Source organism: Lytechinus pictus, unplaced genomic scaffold, assembly GCF_037042905.1.
Source record: "Lytechinus pictus isolate F3 Inbred unplaced genomic scaffold, Lp3.0 scaffold_19, whole genome shotgun sequence".
NCBI classification, from domain to species: Eukaryota; Metazoa; Echinodermata; class Echinoidea; order Temnopleuroida; family Toxopneustidae; genus Lytechinus; species Lytechinus pictus.
The window spans coordinates 11,474,471-11,495,061 of record NW_026974140.1 but is presented as its reverse complement, the minus strand read 5'-3'; the positions used below and the strand labels follow the sequence as shown (position 1 = coordinate 11,495,061).

At 36.5% G+C, this 20,591-nt stretch overlaps 1 protein-coding gene across 1 annotated transcript in view; it reads left to right on the top strand.

Moving 5' to 3' along the window:
* LOC129260661 (sodium- and chloride-dependent glycine transporter 1-like) overlaps positions 1-20,591 on the top strand; it is a 42,551-nt gene that overhangs the window by 15,473 nt on the left and 6,487 nt on the right. The window contains exons 3-9 of the mRNA XM_064114293.1: positions 2,100-2,234; positions 5,241-5,344; positions 8,004-8,128; positions 11,696-11,808; positions 12,258-12,398; positions 14,316-14,415; positions 19,323-19,423. Of these exons, the coding sequence (XP_063970363.1) occupies positions 2,100-2,234; positions 5,241-5,344; positions 8,004-8,128; positions 11,696-11,808; positions 12,258-12,398; positions 14,316-14,415; positions 19,323-19,423 (819 nt within the window). The remainder of the gene's footprint in view (positions 1-2,099; positions 2,235-5,240; positions 5,345-8,003; positions 8,129-11,695; positions 11,809-12,257; positions 12,399-14,315; positions 14,416-19,322; positions 19,424-20,591) is intronic.

The following is a 20,591-nucleotide window of genomic DNA, read 5'->3' as shown; positions in this document are numbered from 1 at the left end:
ACTATACATGTAGGCGCCGCTTTTCTGACGGCGACGGCGGCGTCGTCAACATTGAAATCTTAACCAAGGTTAAGTTTTTGAAATGTCAAATCGCGTAATGCCGACTGCCAGTGCCGTTCCACTTGTTAATCTCTTGTTTTGTCTGATTGTCCGTTCCCCAAAACTGTAATGCTATATCACTCACATCGCATTCAGTATTCCATTATTTTTTGGTCTGCACCAGGCCTGCACTGAAATAGTCCGCGTGTACCACAATCGTTTGGTAACTATTGCAGAGCCACGCTACTTCTACGATCACCTATTCAAGAACTGAGTTACACAAGGGATAACTGTAATGATAACCGTTGTTACCTTTGTCCGTGCGAGGAATTTTGGCTGGGCATGTTCATGCTATCATTTATAAACTCTTTGGTCGGAGCACGGAAATAAAAGGAAGGGGAAGGCTTATACCCGTCCACAATGCATGCACCGGTCTGTCGCCAATTCAATAGCCCTACTCTTCGCTTGAGTGCACTGGGCGCCATCTTGCTAGTCCCTCAGTTTGTTGGATAGTACGGTGCATGCACGTAGCTCGGAATTCAGCGCAGAATTAGAAAACATTCTCCAGCGAAGATTTCTTATTTCATACATTTTCGAAAGTTAAAATATTTTATTTATCACTGATATCACTATTATATCGTTTATGTTTTCTTCTTTGTCTAATATCAAGCTGTAGGCCTTTTATATTTTGCAGGATATGAAAATAAACCAAACTGAAACACAAACAGTCAATTCCCAACACTTTCTGCAGTATGCGGGACTACACTTTTTAAAATAGTTTTTCTGAATGACATTCTAAGAAAATCCGTCTTATTTATAGAAAAGTTGACTACATGTATAAACACTTGTGGAAAGTCTTTCCACATCATTTCCGTTGTATATTAATGCAGTTAAATGCAGAAAAACATGACATTTCCGTTTCGTGTAGTAATTTCATGGAGCAAATGACACGGAAATCGCACTCGTTTGCATTGCAAATGAACGGTAAAGGGACTAGCAAGATGGCGGCAGTCACGTGACTACATACGATCGCGGGCGACACTTCTTCACGCACGATCAGCTTTCCCCTTCCTTTTATTGCGTGGTATTGGGTGCTGAAAAAAGCAACACCAAAATGGCCGGGCCTGGCTTGGGCCATTTTAGCCCACGTCATTTATAAACTCAATATTTTACACTTAGCCCAGGCCTGGTCCAGACCAGAGAGTTACTAAAAGCAGTAATAGTGATTTGATGGCTTAGAACATAATCTGATTACGTTGAACGGAGTGCAAGCTTTTAATAACGGAAGGTCAGTCATTCAGCAAACACAAACCAACACTGAAAGATTAGTGTGGAGTTTTGTTTACAGTAGTTTCCTTTTTGCTGAAATGGGCAGTTCACGGTTACGGAGTGACATTCAGAAACAATTTTTTGCATTCAAACAAAGATATCACCCATATTTGAAAAGTTATTTGCAAAGAAATTTATTTGAAATTTTTTGTTTGATATGATGTAAAATGATGACCTTCAGATTATCCAAAAGAAAATTTTACAAAACAAGCAATAGTTTTCTGTTAAATTGAAATTAGGTAAAAACAATATACACTGTATGTAGTCCCATGTATAGAATTTCTTGTATGGTTTTGATTCTCTTTCTCTTTCAGTACTATCAATTATTGAGTTGTAATTGTAAAGTGAGAAAAACTCTCTGTCGTGTCCGTCTTCTGGAGTGAAGACGGACAGTCAACCTGCCTGAAACATTGAGTCTTGCCTCCTGCTCCTGCTATACAACTCCATTCGCTGACTCAAGCCAACCCTCTCTCATCTTCTCAAGCATCTCTCACCTACATGCACACTCATTCTAAAAAGAATATTCTACTTCCTAACCTCCACTTCTTGCCTTTCCATTTTATTTTACTTCTACCTCTATCCCTGTATTATCTAAGTCCTTCTAGGACTTACATGGGGTACCGTAAACCACTTCCATGAAGTAGAACTACGGAAAAAAGGACTGACCAGTACGACTCGTGCCTCGTAAAGCAAAAATAATTCTCCTTTTCCTACTTGTCTATGTTGTTTAGGTGGTATACTTCACTGCTACCTTTCCCTACGTTGTGTTGACAATTCTTCTGATCCGTGGATGTACATTACCAGGATCTCTAGATGGTGTCCTTTACTACATCAAACCTGATTTCACCAGACTACGAGATCCAAGGGTAAGTCTAAAACCTTGCTTGCATTCAAGCACCAATCCCTATAATCATGTTTTCACAAAGTTTCTTTTGAACGGAGAGCTCTGCATTCCAATCCAATGTAATAATGATACAGGAATTGTAATTTGTAGTTTTCTAAAAGCACTGTTATAATTGTTTCAAACGATGGCTATTCCAAAAATAGCAGTGCAATTAATCCAATGTTCTGAGTTGTTACTTAAAAAAAAAAACATATAAAAGGTAGATCATAGTGAAAATACATGTATATACAATAATGCTATGTTATTATTTCATATTGCTGTAGATGACTTGAAATAGATGTTTTAATTGGATAAAAATCTTTTGGTACATTCATACAATAGAAATCAATGAAAATATTTATAGGGCCCCAATATCAAAGATGTTCACGTTAGGAAAAAAAACAGGAAAAATGTCTTAATGATTTTAACAAAATTATTGACTAAGATGTACTGACTGATCGAAGTTGGCTCAGTCGGTAAAGCGTCTGTCTGACGAACCATAGTTCGTGATTTCTAGTCCATCCCAGGCGGATGACTGAAGCGTGCTTGGATAGGACGTTAAATGGATGCCCCGTGTAGAGGAGAGTCACCGCCTTAGCCCTTAAAAAACCCACTGCACCATTCATATAAGAGTAGAGAGAAACCCTGTATGTACATGTAGGAGTCTACCTGCACTCCCCCAATCAGTTATTTTGGAAGGAGAGACCTGGTCATTGTGATTCATTTCGCTTTTGCTTGCCAGGAACAGGTGACGCCAAACAAATAATGCTAATAATAAAAATACAATTACATTATAGCAAAGGTGAATATTTTAGGTGGGCTGCTTTTTCATGTTTTGAGAGAAAGAATCACCATTGATGAGAACTAGCTTAAGCACTCTCCACTCCATGGCATGATTATCTCTTGGTATTTGTGATTTTATTTGGCTAAAATTGAATTTATCTTTTTACCCTCTCACTCCCCTCTTGAAGAAAAATATGATACGAATGATTTGAAGAATGAAAGAAATTATTTAAATTTAGGTATTTTATGGGGTAAGACAAGGTGATTCCTTTCTTATGTTTTTTTATAATCTCAGCTTCCTTTGTTTACTTAATGGCCCCATTATAAGAAGGAAATTCCAACTAGATACATTTCTTTCCTGAAAAAAACATACCTGACATCTTAAGCACCAATTTATTTCAGTTTGTGTACCGATAATCTTATTCTAAGAAGAGAACCCTTACATCCGACCTATCAGATGATATTTATTTTTATTTCTTTCGGTTTGTTATCTTACTTTTCCAGTGTTGCCAACTCTTCAGTTATTGAATTTTTTATTTCCCTAAAAACTGCACGTTCAGATTTGGGTGCATATATTAGTACATGTATGTCAATAATACAAAAAACTTTCATCAGTTGGGGATGATTAATTAAATAAACTTTAAGCTTCAACCAAGAAATAAGGAGAGACAGACCACCACAGGCAGCAAACTTTGTGACTGATCAATTGGCTTGAGAAAGTCCACAAGAGTGGACGAAAGCTTGCCCCATATAAATGAAAGTTTGGTTGAAGCTTAAGAATTATTTAATTTGTGTGTCAATTATTATTATTATTATTGTTTAAAAAAAATGATAATACATAACATTTATAAGGCGCTTACTACTGGTGTTTCTAAGCGCACTGTGTTCTGTGCGTGGTTTGTACTTGGGATTAAAAGAAAAGAAAGAAATAAAAAATGTGGCAGGTGAAAATGACACAGCAAATGCAATTATACTACTAATAAAAAATCAAAACTGGTGTGCACCACCAATTGACCCACCCACAACTGTGAATCATCTATTAAACGGGTAGGTTTTGAGTAGGGTTTTGAACTGATTCACAGACTTGGCATTATGAATGTAAGATGGTACATGTAGTTTATTCCAAAGGAAGGGGCAATTAAGAAAAAGCGTGGTCACCATACTTTGTGGAGGTTCGAGGTCTAGGAGTTAACTGGACTTAGAATATATTAAATTATCAATTTCTGCATCCTGGTTTAATAGCAAATCATAATCCACCCAGATTCTTGAGACAAAACTTACTCTCACGGCATGCACCAGAATGTATAATTCGTCGGTCATTCTAACCGTCGTATCACACATACGACGGTGCAAACACATTGCAGAGAAATCAACTTTAAAGTTTACTATAATTTTCATACTTGGTTCCCCAGCCTCACAACATGTTTCTTTTTGTTACATGTAGATTATGCAGTACTTAAACAAATAGCGAAAGCAAACATTCATGTATGACCTCTTAAAACAACAAATTTTGAAGCTGATTTCAAATTATATGTTGATCTATCCCCCATTAGCTACCCTGTTTATTGTTTTTACAAGCTATGATGTGAAAAAATCCTATCAATCTTATAATGAATTGCAATTGTATGGGCGAGACTCAAAGTGATATCATTCAGTTGAAATATTAATTGAATTTTTTTCAGTCTCGAGATAATTTCCTTTTAATAGGCTATTGTCATTCAGGAAGCTTGAATGCAACCCCCTAGAATCCCATTCACATATAAACATAGATCCTCAAGGATTGATACAGCAATGCTTGCACGATCCGGGGAGGTCTGGCATACATGTAGTTGTGCCATGGATTGAATATCAGTGAGCATTGATGACTGTATTTAGGGCATCTATACAGTATTTACAATGTACACACGGACATGCCGACAGAGCACATCGTCAACACGAACCAACATTGCAGCTACACGGACACCTCAATTACCACGGATGATGCCGGATGTTTTTGACCTCCCAAAACTGCCGTGTTGGCCTCCAGATGTTCGTGGACCTGCATGGACCTCCAAGGAAGTGCAAGATGTCTACACAGATTTCTCTCTAGACCACGCTTGATCTGATCCATGTGGTCCTGCTTTGACTGGCGCTATAAATTTGTCAATTAAGTGCAACTTTAAACTGTTTTGAAATTTGATTGTTTTTCTCATATGTGATCACTAAGGTATGGAAGGATGCTGCAGCTCAAATCTTCTACTCTCTTGGACCGTCCTGGGGTGGTCTTCTCACAATGGCAAGTTACAACAAGTTCCACAACAACTTCTACAGGTAATATTGTGCCTCTCCAATCTGTGAACTTTTTTTTTTTTTTAGAATTTCTGATGATAATTCTCATAATAATGATAATGATGATGTTGATGAAGGAGGAGAAGGAGGAATGGTAGGAATATTGTAATAATAATAGAATTAATAATTAAAGTAACAAACTACATTTAAACAATAATGCAAATTACATTGCACCAAATCCACTTGCTAGAGTGCTTGAATTGCCTACAAAGTATTGAATATGGAATGTATAGTTAAAAATACAAATCGGAAGAACTTATCAAGCATTTTGTTTTGAGAGTACTAGTAGGGAAAATTGGGATTAGTTGGAACGCGGGGTAAGTTGAAACATTGTAATTTTATTTAACTCCTTTAAATAAATTTATGCAATACTGCCCTCTGTTTGTTGCCATAAGCAACAGCCATTCACCATATTACAAACAACACATGTTCCACAAGCCTGGTGGAGTTAGAAAGGAATGTTTATTTTTTTCACCTTCTGAGTAATTTTTTTTCTTCAGAAATGTTTTATTATCTCAGAGAAGCTTATAAATCAGTTGGCCAGTTCGGGGGTATAATAGACACTTGTACCAAGCTACAAAATAAGAATATCAATATGCCATGGTGATGTCCCTTTTTTGTGCTGTAAGCTTGTAAATGTCACATGGGCCTCTGGGGTTAGTTGGAACAAAATTGAAGGAGATATTTGGAACAGCAAATGTGTTGGTTTAAAATCTTAAATGCAATATATTTAGTAATTAGTTCCCAAATTAATTACCCAATGTATTTTTGTTTTACATGCTAGGTGCATTTTATAGGGTACGGTACCACACATTTTTTGAATCTCATGTTTGACAACAATGTTCATTAGTTCTTTCATTCATTCAGTTCTGACCTTTGATTGTTATTGTATGGTACAGTTAAATAGTTCAAAGTTCAAAGTACAGTTAAAGGTGTGCGTTCCTATAATCATCCCCAACCTAATGAGTAATGAGATTTTGGCATCATACATTTGCCATGAAAGCCACTATTTATATTTCATATATATACATGTACAGTGTCAGCCTCCTTATCCATTTTATTGTCTCGCCCACCAGAGGTGAAGGCGAGACTTAGAGATCCAAATGTCGTCCGTCAGTCACAAACCTAATGACACATAACTCCACAACCGTAAGTCGCTTTTCAACCAAACTTGGATGGTAGATGGACTGGGGGACCTGCATGTTATGCTCCAGTCGGAGGTCACATGTTAAGGTCAAAGGTCATTTTCAGGTCAACGTTAACGTTTACATGCAGGTCAACGTTAAAGTTTACATGCAAGACTCTTTTATGACACCTACATGTAACTCCGCAACCGTAAGTCACTTTTCAACCAAACTTGGATGGTAGATGGACTTGGGGGACCTGCATATTATGCTGCAGTCGGAGGTCACATGGTAAGGTCAAAGGTCATTTTCAAGTCAACGTTAAAGTTTACATGCAAGACTCTCTTATGACACCTTCGCAACTGTAAGTCACTTTTCAACCAAACTTGGATGGTAGATGGACTTGGGGGACCTGCATGTTATGCTGCAGTCGGAGGTCACATGGTACGGTCAAAAGTCATTTTCAGGTCAACGTTAAAGTTTACATGCAAGACTCTTATGACACCTAACTCCGCAACTGTAAGTTGCTTTTCAACCAAACTTGGATGGTAGATGGACTTGGGGGACCTGCATGTTATGCTGCAGTCAGAGGTCACATGGTACGGTCAAAAGTCATTTTCAAGTCAATGTTAGAGTTTACATGCAAGACTCTCTTATGACACCTAACTCCGCAACCGTAAGTCACTTTTCAACCAAACTTGGATGGTAGATGGACTTGGGGGACCTGCATGTTAGGCTGCAGTCGGAGGTCACATGGTTAGGTCAAAGGTCATTTTCAAGTCAACGTTAAAGTTTACATGCAAGGCTCTTATGACAAGTGTTATTCCATCCCAGTCATTTCACAATGAAGTTTTGATACAATTCTGTTGCGTGCCCTCGCAAATCACGATATTTCTGGTTATTTTCATAAGTGGGCGAGACACAAAATCGCTTTTGCCTTGTTAGTGAGTTACAGTTGAAAAATAAACAATTGTCCGATCAATGTCATGTAAATTTGGTTCAGAAGTACATGAAATTTCTGATACATTCAATTGCTTGTAAAATCAAACGCACACAAATATGCAGAATTCTACTACACAGTCGGCTTGCATGAGTGGCTGTTTATCATGTGTAATAGAAAACATACAGTTCAACAAATCAGAATACACACCTTTAATATTTTGAACTTGAAAAAGTAAGCAAATAAGCTATAACAATGTAGTCCTTTTACTAATATTCTTGATTGACCATGCAGTGTTCCAACTTACCCCGTATATGGGGGTAAGTTGGAACACTTGAGATGGTCTTATTCAAGGTAGATTTATTTCAGTAACAATCATAGAGTTTAAGAATGTTATGGGTACATTTGTAGCCCTTAGATATATACTTTAAGCTGATATATTGATTGAATGATTGTGTCTTGAATAAAATCAATTTGGACTTAACAGCCATTTTTATCAAAATGTTCCAACTAACTCCAATCTCCAAAACAGAAATGACTAACTGAATGATTTATAATTATTTCTTGTTTTCTATAGAGATGGTATCATCATCGCCATTCTCAATTGCAGCACTAGCATCTTTGCAGGGTTTGTCATTTTCTCAGTCGTTGGTTTTATGTCATATGACTCTGGACTCCCGATTGAGAAGGTTGCTACTTCAGGTCTGTACCAAATTAAACTTTCTTTTTTTTTCATTTTGCTTTATTGTAAGTCAGATTTGTTAATTAAATTTCCTTTTTTCAGGGTTCCCACAGTCATGAAAAATCCTTGAAAATTTTTTGGTTATGGAAAGTCAGGTAATTTGGAAAATTTGTGATAAGTCATGGAATTGCATTTACCTCTTGGCTATGGCAGATTTACAGTTTGTCTTGTCTTGCAACTCTCATACTCTGTGATCATACTCTGCTACAGTAATTGGTGTTCATGATTTCCATTTTTCCCAGTTTTGTGACATCCCAAATTCTACTTAACTCCTGTCACAAAAAGTCATGGAATTCTGTTTTCAAATTTCTGTGGAAACCATGTTTTCTGTACATAGTGCTATGAGAATCATGCCGTGACATGTCATGTGCCCGCTAGAAGGGTCCACCATTATTATCATTTTATTGATAATTTCAGTCATTTCAATTCTTATGTATATTATTTATTTACTTGTTCATGATTTTGCTTAGTATTAGAAAAGAAATTCGAGTATAATTTTTATGATTTTCATCACATTTTGTGGAATTTTTTAAAAGAAAACTTTGCTTGAATATCATCCAAAATATTTACCTAAAACAAGTACTAACAGTATTTCGAACTATATTTTCAGAATAAACTGCCTACATTTTTTTTTTGCATAATTATTTCTTTGAAAATATAAAATGTAACAGAGTTTGAAATCTCAAGGGATTTTGTATTTTAATACAATTGTTGAAATAATGTTGATTAGTTCTAAGAAAAGTTTGAAAGAATCACAGTTTTATCAGGTAAAGGTGCCTTGTACCTCAGAATTCGATTACAATTGGTTATCAAATATTTGCTCACTGGGCTATAATTAGCGCAAGGTTTCTCTCTCAGTTTCATTTTGATAATGTTCATACAATTCAATAAGCCAGTTCGTAGTTCCATTCTGCGCATGATCAGAGGAAGGTCATTTGTACAAAAGTGACATGGTGGTTTAAAATCTAATGAGATAAGCACCATCTTGGATGTCTTGATTATTCATATATTCTTTTGAATTGTGTTTTTCATTTACATCCACAAAAAACAATGCGTCCACGAACGACTGGTATTTCACAGTTTGCCAAGTACATTGTACAACATGCTCTAATATGCATTCAAAGTAGAAATGCAACAAATACCTTCATAGAGTGTTCAATGGTGTGCTATTCTAGTCACCTGGTCTATTCAATTTCTTCAACCTGCTATGTAAGGCATCCTTACATAATATCTTGCTTTGAAATATGCCTATCTCAATGAAAGAAATTAAAGGTCATTTGACCAAAGTTGTCCATGAAGTAACTACGAACTGGTCTATACTATACAGTGCGTATCAAAAAAAAGTTTACACTTTGAAAAAATCCTGTAAAATTATACATTTGTAATATCCTGAAGATTTTTCCATATTGTAACATTGGTAAAGATCCATTTAAGCATATGAAGATATAACTATCGAAAAATATTTCCGCTTGAGTGAGCATTACTTACTTTTGAAAAGTTAGTGAAAAATTATTTGCGCAGTTATGCGAAAAAAAGTAGACCTTAATCATGAAGAACACGTGGAATTTAGCTAGTAAAATTGATTTGAAGATATCTTTTACCTTTTTAACTTATTTCCTTGCCCAAAACACTTCGAAGAGTGCATTGCGCCCCACCCCACCCCACTCCCCCACAATCCGAGGCCATCAAGACGATATTTGCTTTACACTGAGCTGTGATTTACATGAAATGGCTTAGGCTTGATTTTCATTTTGTTAATCATTGTCAAGCTTGGGAAAAGTGTGGAGAAACAAGTATTATATGAAAAATGAAATGTAAACCCACTTTAAATGATAAAAACTTAGTGAAAAAATGCTGGACATGTCTGATGTAAACTTTTGTTCAGATGCAGTTATGTCCTCAGATCCAGCTGACACAAAAAGGGTAAAGGTTGTGCTTACTAAGTGTTGAAATCTTGATTTGGGTGGCAAAATTGTTACAAAATGCTTGAATGTATCCGTTTTATCTAAATTGACTAAAAGTGCAAGGGAAATGTATGAAAAATGTTTCGCAGGGTAAGTTTGATTTTGCCCGTTCCCCTTGACACAGCGTGCAAACGAGCGTTTCTGCGCAAACAGATTTCTGCAAGCTTTACAAAAATGGACAGTGCTCACTCAAGTGTAACATTCTGTCAAAACTTTTACTTTCATTTGATAGATGAGACCCAAACCCAAGATTATATGTGAAAAAATTACCCACATGTTGTATATTTTTTAATTTCCAGGGCTTTTTCAAAGTGTAAACTTTTTTTTGATACGCACTGTAGAAGATGAGATATAACAGAGTGAATAGTTTGAGAGAATATGAACCACTTGACTAGTTTTGAAAGCTGAATGGTGAATATAACCTGTGAAGCATACCATTCTGCCCTAAATGGCACTTGCCCGTGTACTTTGATATATAAGCCAGTTCGTAGTTCCACTCTGCGCATGATCAGAAGATTCTGCGCATGATCAGAGGAAGGTCATTTGTACTAAAGTGACATGGTGGTTTAAAATTTACAATGTAGTGAGAAAAGCACCAAATTCGATGTCTTGATTATTCATTATATTGTTTTGAATTGTGTTTTTCAATCTTATCCACAAAAAAATGCGTCCACGAATGACTGGTATATTTCACAGTTTGTCAAGTACATTGTACAACATCCTCTAGTATGCATTCAAAGTAGAAATGCAACAAATAACTTCATAGAGTGTTCATTAATGTGCTATTCTAGTCACCAGTCCTGGTCTATTCAATTTCTTCATCCCGCTATGTAAGGCATGCATACGTAATATCTTGCTTTGAAATCTACCTATCTTAATGAAAGAAATGAAAGGTCATTTGACCAAAATTGTCCCAGAAGTAACTACGAACTGGTCTATTGTCAAAATATTTTACAACTGACAAAAAAAAACCAACCATAATCCCCATTGTGAGAATATAAACCAATTGGATAGCTTTGAAAGCACTGAATTGAAAGCAAATCATCATGCACTAGATGTGTGCTGAACCTAACACTTCTATACATTGTCAAAATTTTTAATATACCTGATGAAAAAACCTAAAGATTTTGTGAAAATAGAAATGATTTGCAGTTCTGAAAGCACTGAAAATCAATGCAAAAATTTGATCAATGAAAGGGATATGTGGTATGAACTATTTGGATAGTTTTGAAAGCACCATACTTAAAGCAAATTATTTAACTGATCCATTCTGCTGTGTACATACCGTATTAAAGAAAAAAACAGCTCATTGTAAAAAGAGAGATTTTTAAAAGATTATTTTAGATTTTTTTTTGGAAATTATAGTATTATATAGAATAGACATCCATGAATAAACCATGTATTCTTGAAATAGCTGACCATTAAAGTTTGGTAATTTTTATTTTAGAAACACCCTTTATACATGTATATATATGCATGAATATCAAAATCACTGTCCACTTTGATACAGACATTGAAATATTTGAAAAGATTTAAGGTATTGAACGTAATTTGTTTTTACAGGGCCTGGTTTGGTGTTTGTTGTCTATCCTGAAGCATTAGCTCGTATGCCTATTGCTCCACTGTGGTCTGTCTTGTTCTTCTTTATGTTTATCACTATTGGTATGGACAGTCAGGTATGTTATAACACACTCAATTGGAATAACATTTTATTTCAATTTTAATTCCAACCCCACTTCCAGTTTCAGATCCGATTTCAAATTCAAATATGTTCAAATTCTCTCTTTCTCCTTCCCCCCCCCTCTTTTTCTATCCCTTCTCCTTTCTCCATCTTTTCCAATTCAATTTCTTTTTATTTTTGTTTTCATGTTTCATTTTTTCCCTTTCCCCTTTCCTAATACCTTCAAACATTTTGTTTTTCTCCTTTCTTTTTTTCCTTTTCCATCCTTATTTTTATTTTTATTTCATATACCAGTATGATTTATTACTTTTGCCTATAAATGACCTTTCTATTTTGTATTGGAAACACGTAATATCAGCGTATTGACTGTTTATCGGTTTTAGATACTCAAGAAACTATTGATTACTTATGTAGTTAATTTTTTTTTCATTGTATCCATTCTAGTTTGTTGATTTAGAGACTGTCATATCTGGTCTGTATGACATAGTAGAAGAGAACATCCCGTTCATGAGAGGAAGAAAGACGTTATTGACTGGAATTGTCTCCTTTATCACTTTCCTCATTGGCATCCTCCTCGTAACACAGGTACAACATACATACATACATTCATTTTGATAACCATTTCCATAACATCTGCAAAGCCATGTATTGAAACAGAATTTCTGCTAGCTTCATGTAAAGGAGCAAATTTGCTGAAGATAGGCTCATCTTGCAATCCATAAATATTATTTGGGGGGGGGGGGCTTACTATTCATGGTTGATTGTAATAAATACAATTTAAATCAGTGAATAACTAGGCATGCGATGTTCAGAGTTACGAGAAAAAAACAATGAATTGGCATTTATAAAAAAGGAAAACTGGGATCTCTCAACTTGACTCTTTAATTGCATTCATATAGTAGAATTGTAGAATCAAGGTTAATGACTGATAGATTTGTCACATAACGGAACTATTGCTTCCTTTTGCCCTTTCCCATGACCCAAATTATGTATTCCATTGTCAGATTCGTTTTAGGGGAATCAGGTCCATGTTTCTTGAGTGGAAACCTTTTCTTGTAAAGCATTTCCCTGGGACAAATACGATCAGTTCCAGGTACATGTAGATAGAATCCTTTCTTTTGGTCAAAGAATTTTGAAAAGAAATATGTTCAACTTTCTGGAGCTATCTTTTTAATGAAATGCTGGATCTGCTTCAGAAAAAAATGCAGTTAAATTCCAATTTGATTGCCACATGCACAGTAGATTTTGAAGTTTGCTAGCTCAGCAAATTCATATTTAGTAATTGTGAGATGATTTATCTTTATTGATTCATAAATGAGAGATTGATAGCGTCTCCCAACAAATAAAGTTTACATTGATATCAACATTAGGCACTTCAATATGGCTGTGCTAAATATTTGCCAAATTTATTAGGGGGTTTCATAAAATAAATGTACTTAACCTTAAAATGATTGCACTATTTTGATTGCAAACAAGGATGGCTGAATCAGCCTACTCTATTATAGATAATGTAATAATGATGATAATGTTCAACATTTATATAGCACTTTTTAATACAATGTTTCTAAACACTTCATATTGCTATCCTGGATCTAGATCTAGCGTAGATGATTAAAAAAAACACACCTTATCTGTGATGAGAGGGGAGCTTGAAAGATTTTGAAGAGTACTTTAAAGAAATGTTTCTCATTTTCAGATCTATTTAGTCAACTCTTTGGCAAAGGATGTTCTATACCTCCACCCAGATGCATTATATATCCTTGCTGTTATTCATGTCTGATGGTCTATCTTGGGGGGGGGTGTTCTTGTGATAGCTTAAAGAACTGTTTGAGGGATCAATTTAAAATTTGGTTTATGTCTATTTATAGGGACAATAATCTATTAAGATTTTGGGTCACAAGGTTCAAATGTTACAGATGACGTAAGGGACAAACTTCAGACTTATATTCATAGCCGGGATCTGATAAGATTACAGGTCATGTGAAGGCCAAAGGTTCACAATATTTTTTTTTTTTACAATTTCAGAAAGTGGATTAGGTGTGAAGTGTATCTGGCAATGGTGGAGGCATTAAGTTTGACTGCATAGTGTAAATTGCATCTACTTTAGTCTGATATGTTAATACTGCAGTACAAATCACCCAAGATACTTTCTAATCTTTCCTATTGGTCTGCACTATGGCTAACATTGGGCTGTGTATTGACATAGTTTTAGTGGAACACCAGCCATTTCCATAAAAAAATAGCAGTGCAGATTATTGAATTACAATGATACGTTTCTTTTGATAAGAAGAGATCATACATGATGTATGTAATAGAATAAACAAATTCTATTGCAAAATAAGATTGAGTAAAGGAAGATGGAGCTGGCTAAATGACACTGCTAGTTGATAGAGTAATCTGTACAGTTAAAGATGGCCAGTTGGACAGTTGCTATTTACATGTAGTTTTATATTTCATAATTATGGCTGTGATGCTATTAAAGTAAATGATTTGTTTTTACAGAGTGGAATCTATTGGCTTACATTGATTGACAATTTTGCAAGTACCTTTACCACGCTATTAGTTGCTGTGTCAGAGTGTGTCGTTATATCTTATGTGTACGGTAAGTACATGTAATAATGATGTGATATCCTCACTAGTATGTAAGCTTGCTTGTATACATGGTGACAAATTTTGTAAATTTAATCATCAGGGGTTTTTTATCCTCTGATTATGATTTTATCTTAAGTCTGTTTACTGGTGCATTTTAAAAATAGAATTATTGTCTGGAGTTATTATTGAACAAGTGTCAAAAGCAAATTAATCACTCTTGTTATATTCCTTTTTGGCTGAGCTTTAATCTGCCATCATTTAGAGTAGTAGGTATAGTTAAGGAAATAAAAATGATCATGTAGTATAAGGGAGAACGTTCAAATTATCATCAGTGGCGCGCCCCGGGATCCCGCGGCGATCCTGCTTGATCCCGATTGCGCGATAGGCAGCCAACGCGTATCACAAAAGTGGTTCAGGGTCCTGCCGGAAGACGCTTTTGTGTTCTCGGACACTCTCAGCGTCGGGGGAAGCTGCTAGTGGGATCCCACCGGATCCTGAATCTGCCTCGTGGACCATGCTAGATGTGCGCGCATTAAAGTAAAATGTGCGCTCGTTCATGCCTATAGCTAGCCTGTCGGTCTTGGCCTCCTGAATAGCCACTTCGACCTACCTGAAAACGATGTCTTGTTTTCGATATATGCAATTGATTTTCTTCTCTCATATTCTTTATTTCCCGAACATGAATGCATCTATATTTGTCTTTTATCTTTGCACTGTATACTGTATCGTGAATTTCGCTTCCCTCATTATTTTTAATATTCCCTAAACAGGAATAAAATACGTGATTTATATTGGCAATCGTATCTTTTTGTTTTACTAATGTATTATATCGTGAATTTCGTTTCCCCTCATTATTTTCTGTGTTCCCCGAACATTGAGTATCTATAATTGTGTTTTATGTGTGCAATGTTATTTTTGTTTTTACTTTATGTTAAGATCCGCATATCGTAAAAATATGATATTTGATTTTTTTTTTAATGTAAGTTTATATCTTCACTCATCTTCAATGATTTGTATTACCTTAAAGGGGAATCCAACCCAAATAAAAACTTGTTTTTATAAGGAAAAGAAAAATCAGATAAGTTGATGGGTGAAAGTTTGAACAATATTGGACAAACAACAAGAAAGTTATGAATTTTTAAAAGTTGCAAATAATGGTAATCACTATACCCATGGAGACTTCAAATTGGCCGCATGTGGGATGTCATAGTGATGTAAGGCAAGGACTACTCTTCCACGTACTCCAATACATATTATGGCTAAAATGTCATTTTTCCCAAAAGTTTTATTTCAAATTATATTTTTCTTTCATGAGGACATAACAAAATATACTACCTGGGTTATAATTAGATTAATGCCCCAGGGGAATAGGTACTTAGGAGAAAACCACAAATCCCTGATGATAAAGTACATGGCCTATGGGAAAGTTGTCCTTGCCCCTTGTCATAATTTACTTACACAGTTGCCAATTTGAAATCTACATAGTATTAGTGATCTCAATTTTAAAGCAGCTATAACTTTCTAATTGCTTGTCCGATTTCTTTCAAACTTTCACCATTCTGTTTGATTTATTTTTCTCCTTCCCAACACAACATTTTATTGCCAAGGCTGGATTCCCCTTTAAAAGGTATTAATCGTGAAGAAATATTAAAATGGGGTGAAATAATCCCTCCTTACCTTTTTCTTATTTTATGATATTCAGTATATTTCTTTTTTTATATCGTTAATTTAGAAATCCTTAACCAAAGTTATTAAATTTTATTTGAACCCTTTTTTCAGATTTCGCGGGTTAACTAATTTTATATTTCCCAGAAATGTTACATTTGCAAATGTTTGTTTTCTTTTCAGATGCATTTATTTTCCTTTCATTCATATGGGAGGTCTAATCAAATTTGTGTGTTTTTTCAGTATTTTTTTTCATATTTCGTTTATTTGAAATGCCTTTAACTGAAGTTGTTAAATATGCTTTTAACTTTTTTAAAAATTTGTATGCAGAGATAGTTTTATCTCCACTCTTACTCAGGTCTGCTCTTACTCCCTCCGTTCTTCATCGTCTCATTTTTTCACCTTTTGATTTGAATTTGTTCAGCAAATATTTCATACATTTGTGCCTGTATGTTGTTCAGCGTGTTCCTGGTTTATTTTGTTAATTGGAATGCCTTGAAAAACTGAAATTATTTGATTTTACTTCCAACTTTTCTATTAAAAAAAGACAGACATGGTTAACTCTTGCCTGGGCACCAGGAACGTTTTTTTTTTTTTTTGTGTACTGGTGTTGCTGAAGTAAATTTGACAATCAAAATGTCATTTTTTGGTAACATTTCTGTCATTTGTCATACATGTACCTACCAGATTTCCAGGGAGTGCTGCTGTTGGAAAAAATACAAACACACGAAGCACCCCCGAGGAAAATCTTGCTTTAGCACCCTTGCTTCCTTTGGCCATGAGTCTTTCCCTCTTACTCCATCAGTTCCTCATCATCATTGTCTCATTCGATCTCCATCTCATTCTCTTTCCCTATAAATGTTGTGGGGTTTTCCAGATGCATGTATCTTCCTTTAATACATTTGGAAGGTGTAATATAGACCTAAATGAATTTTATTCACTGAAATGTATTTTTAAAATGCTCATTTAGTCTTTCTTCCCTTTCCTCTTTGCCACATCCCGCCCTTGTTAATTTGGACGCTTTCCCGAAGTTCATGACAAATCAAGGTGTGAATCATGTCTTGCACAGGGGATGAGATTTTCCTTGCACCCACAGTAATATTGTTCCTACCTCTCTTTCTAATGTACCCTATTCAATGCATCCTCCTTCAACAATGTTACTCTAATCTACTTCTTCCATGTCTTACATGTACTTCCCTCTGACTGACTGACCATCATTCAACCCAACCCTCCTACTTTCCTCTGACCATTCAAACCAACCCTACTACTTTCCTCTGACCAACTGACCATCATTCAACCCAACCCTCCTACTTTTCTCTGACCAACTGACCATCATTCAAAACCAACCCTCCTACTTTCCTCTGACCAACTGACCATCATTCAAACCAACCCTCCTACTTTCCTCTGACCATCATTCAAACCAACCCTTCTAATTTCCTCTGACTGACTGACCATCATTTAAGCTAACCCTACTTTCCTCTGACCGACTGACCATCATTCAACCCAACCCTCTACTTCCCTTTGACCAACTAACCATCATTCAAACCAACCCTCCTAATTTCCTCTGACCAACTGACCATTTTCAAGCCAACCCTCCTACTTCCCTCTGACCGTCATTCAAACCAAACCTCAACTTCCCTCTGACCAACTGATCATCATTCAACCCAACCATCCTTTCCTCTGACCGATCAACCATCATTTAAACCAACTTTCCTTTGACCAACTCACCATCATTCAAACCAACCCTTCTAATTTCCTCTGACCGACTGACCATCATTTAAACCAACCCTACTTTCCTCTGACCGACTGACCATCATTCAACCAACCCTCCTAATTCCCTCTGACCAACTGACCATTTTCAAGCCAACCCTCCTACTTCCCTCTGACCGACCGACCATCATTCAAACCACCCATCCTTTCCTCTGACCGACTGACCATCATTCAACCCAACCCTCCTACTTTCCTCTGACCATCGTTCAAACCAACCCTCCTACTTTCCTCTGTCCAACTGACCATCATTCAAACCAACCCTCCTAATTTCCTCTGACCGACTGACCATCATTTCAACCAACCCTACTTTCCTCTGACCGACTGACCATCATTCAAACCAACCTTCCTTTCCTCTGACCGACTGACCATCATTTAAACCATCCCTACTTTCCTCTGACCGACTGACCATCATTCAAACCAACCCTCCTTATTTCCTCTGACCAACTGACCATTTCGAGCCAACCCTCCTACTTCCCTCTGACCGACCGACCATGATTCAAACCAACCTTCCTTTCCTCTGACCGACTGGCCATCATTTAAACCAACCCTCCAACTTTCCTCTGACCAACTCACCATCATTCAAACCAACCCTTCTAATTTCCTCTGACCGACTGACCATCATTTCAACCAACCCTACTTTCCTCTGACCGACTGACCATCATTCAAACCAACCCTCTTAATTTCCTCTGACCAACTGACCATTTTCGAGCCAACCCTCCTACTTCCCTCTGACCGACCGACCATCATTCAAACCAACCATCCTTTCCTCTGACCATCATTCAAACCAACCCTCCTACTTCTGACCAACTGACCATCATTCAAACCAACCCTCCTACTTCCCTCTGACCGACTGACCATCATTCAACCAACCATCCTTTCCTCTGACCAACTGACCATCATTCAACCCAACCCTCTACTTCTTTTTGACCAACTGACCATCATTCAACCCAACCCTCCAACTTTCCTCTGACCAACTGACCATCATTCAAACCAACCCTCCTACTTCCCTTTGACCAACTAACCATCCTTCTCAACCCTCCTTTCCTCTGACTGACTGACCATCATTCAAACCGACCATCCTACTTCCCTCTGACCGACCGACCATTAATCAACCCAACCCTCCTTTCCTCTGACCGACCGACCATCAATCAAACCAACCCTCTACTTCCCTTTGACCGACTGACCATCGTTCAACCCAACCCTCCTACTTTCCTCTGACCAACTGACCATCATTCAAACCAACCCTACTAATTTCCTCTGACCAACTGACCATTTTCAAGCCTTCCCTCTGACCGACCGACCATCATTCAACCCAACCCTCTACTTCCCTTTGACAACTGACCATCATTTAACCCAACGCTGACCAACTGACCATCATTCAACCCAACCCTCCTACTTCCCTCTGATTTTCTGACCATCATTCAACCCAACCATCCTACTTTCCTCCATTAAACATTTATCTTCCATGTCTTATTGTTGAAGGTGCTGGACGATTTGTGTCAGATTTGAAGGTAATGCTTGGCTATGGCATCCCTATTTACTGGAAGATTGCATGGATGTTCATTGCTCCATTTGTCATCGTGGTAAGAAAAATAACCCCAAAGCTCTCTTCATACGTAATAATGATAGTAATAATAGTGATATTAATATTAATGATGATTATATTGACGACGATGCTGATGGTTATAATGCTTGAGATTTATGTAGGCATTTTTCAACCTAATTAAATACTTGAGGCACTTCTAAACAAATCGGGGGGTGTGTAATGAAAATGAATAAGTGACTTAACAAATGTAAGAAATAAAATAAGCTCAGCAGGCAGTTTGTAAGAAAAATGATTAGCTCACTTAATATGTTGTGTTTCATCAACGCTTTTGTTTGAAAAGTTGTCAGATCTGACACCTTTCCTTGATGTTGATTTGATGAGAAGCACTGTAACTATGGTATAGCAGACTTTTAGCAGTAGATGAAACAGGACTTGTCGGATTAAACATCTAACAAGTCCTTTCATGAATGGTTCTTTCAGCGGTCTTCGTGGTCTTCATGGGCTCCAAAACTTTTTGAAACGGTTCAAAACAGTCTTACAACGGTCTTACAAGAAAATGGTCTTTCAGTGGTCTTTCAGCGGTCTTTCAGCAGTCTTTCGATGAACTTTCAAAGGTCTTAATAGTCTTTTAATGATCTTTCGGCAGTCTCTCAAGATTTTTGCGGAGATGACTAAGACTCCTGAGAGATCATTGAAAGACCATTGAAAGACCAGGCAAAGTCCATGGAAAGAATTCTGAAAGATCACTTGTTGCATAAAAGATCTCTGAAAGACCATTGAAAGATCTCTGTAAGACTACTCTAAGACCAGTAAGACAAGAAATATCCATCAGTCTTTCAGAGTTCTTTGAGGGGTCTTTCTGAGCCATTCCACAGAGCTGACAAATTTCAGTGATCTTGAAGACCGCTGTAAGACCTCATCAATTTTAAGTCTTTCAGTGGTCTTTCAACCGTCTCCGTTCTGTGGAATGGGGGCCTAAGCAACACTTGTTAGTTATGCAAGTAAGCGTATGAAATTTTCCCTCAATTTTTTGTTTGTTTGTATGTTTTTGCCTTTAACTCAATTTATATAGCTAGTAGAATGCTAATTTTTGGTGAGAGTATCAATTTTTACATTTCTAACAAATATCTACAAAAAATTGCAAAAATATGATTTCTTATGTATTTACTGTTTTTTAAATTCTTGTAACATGTATTTCTCTGTTT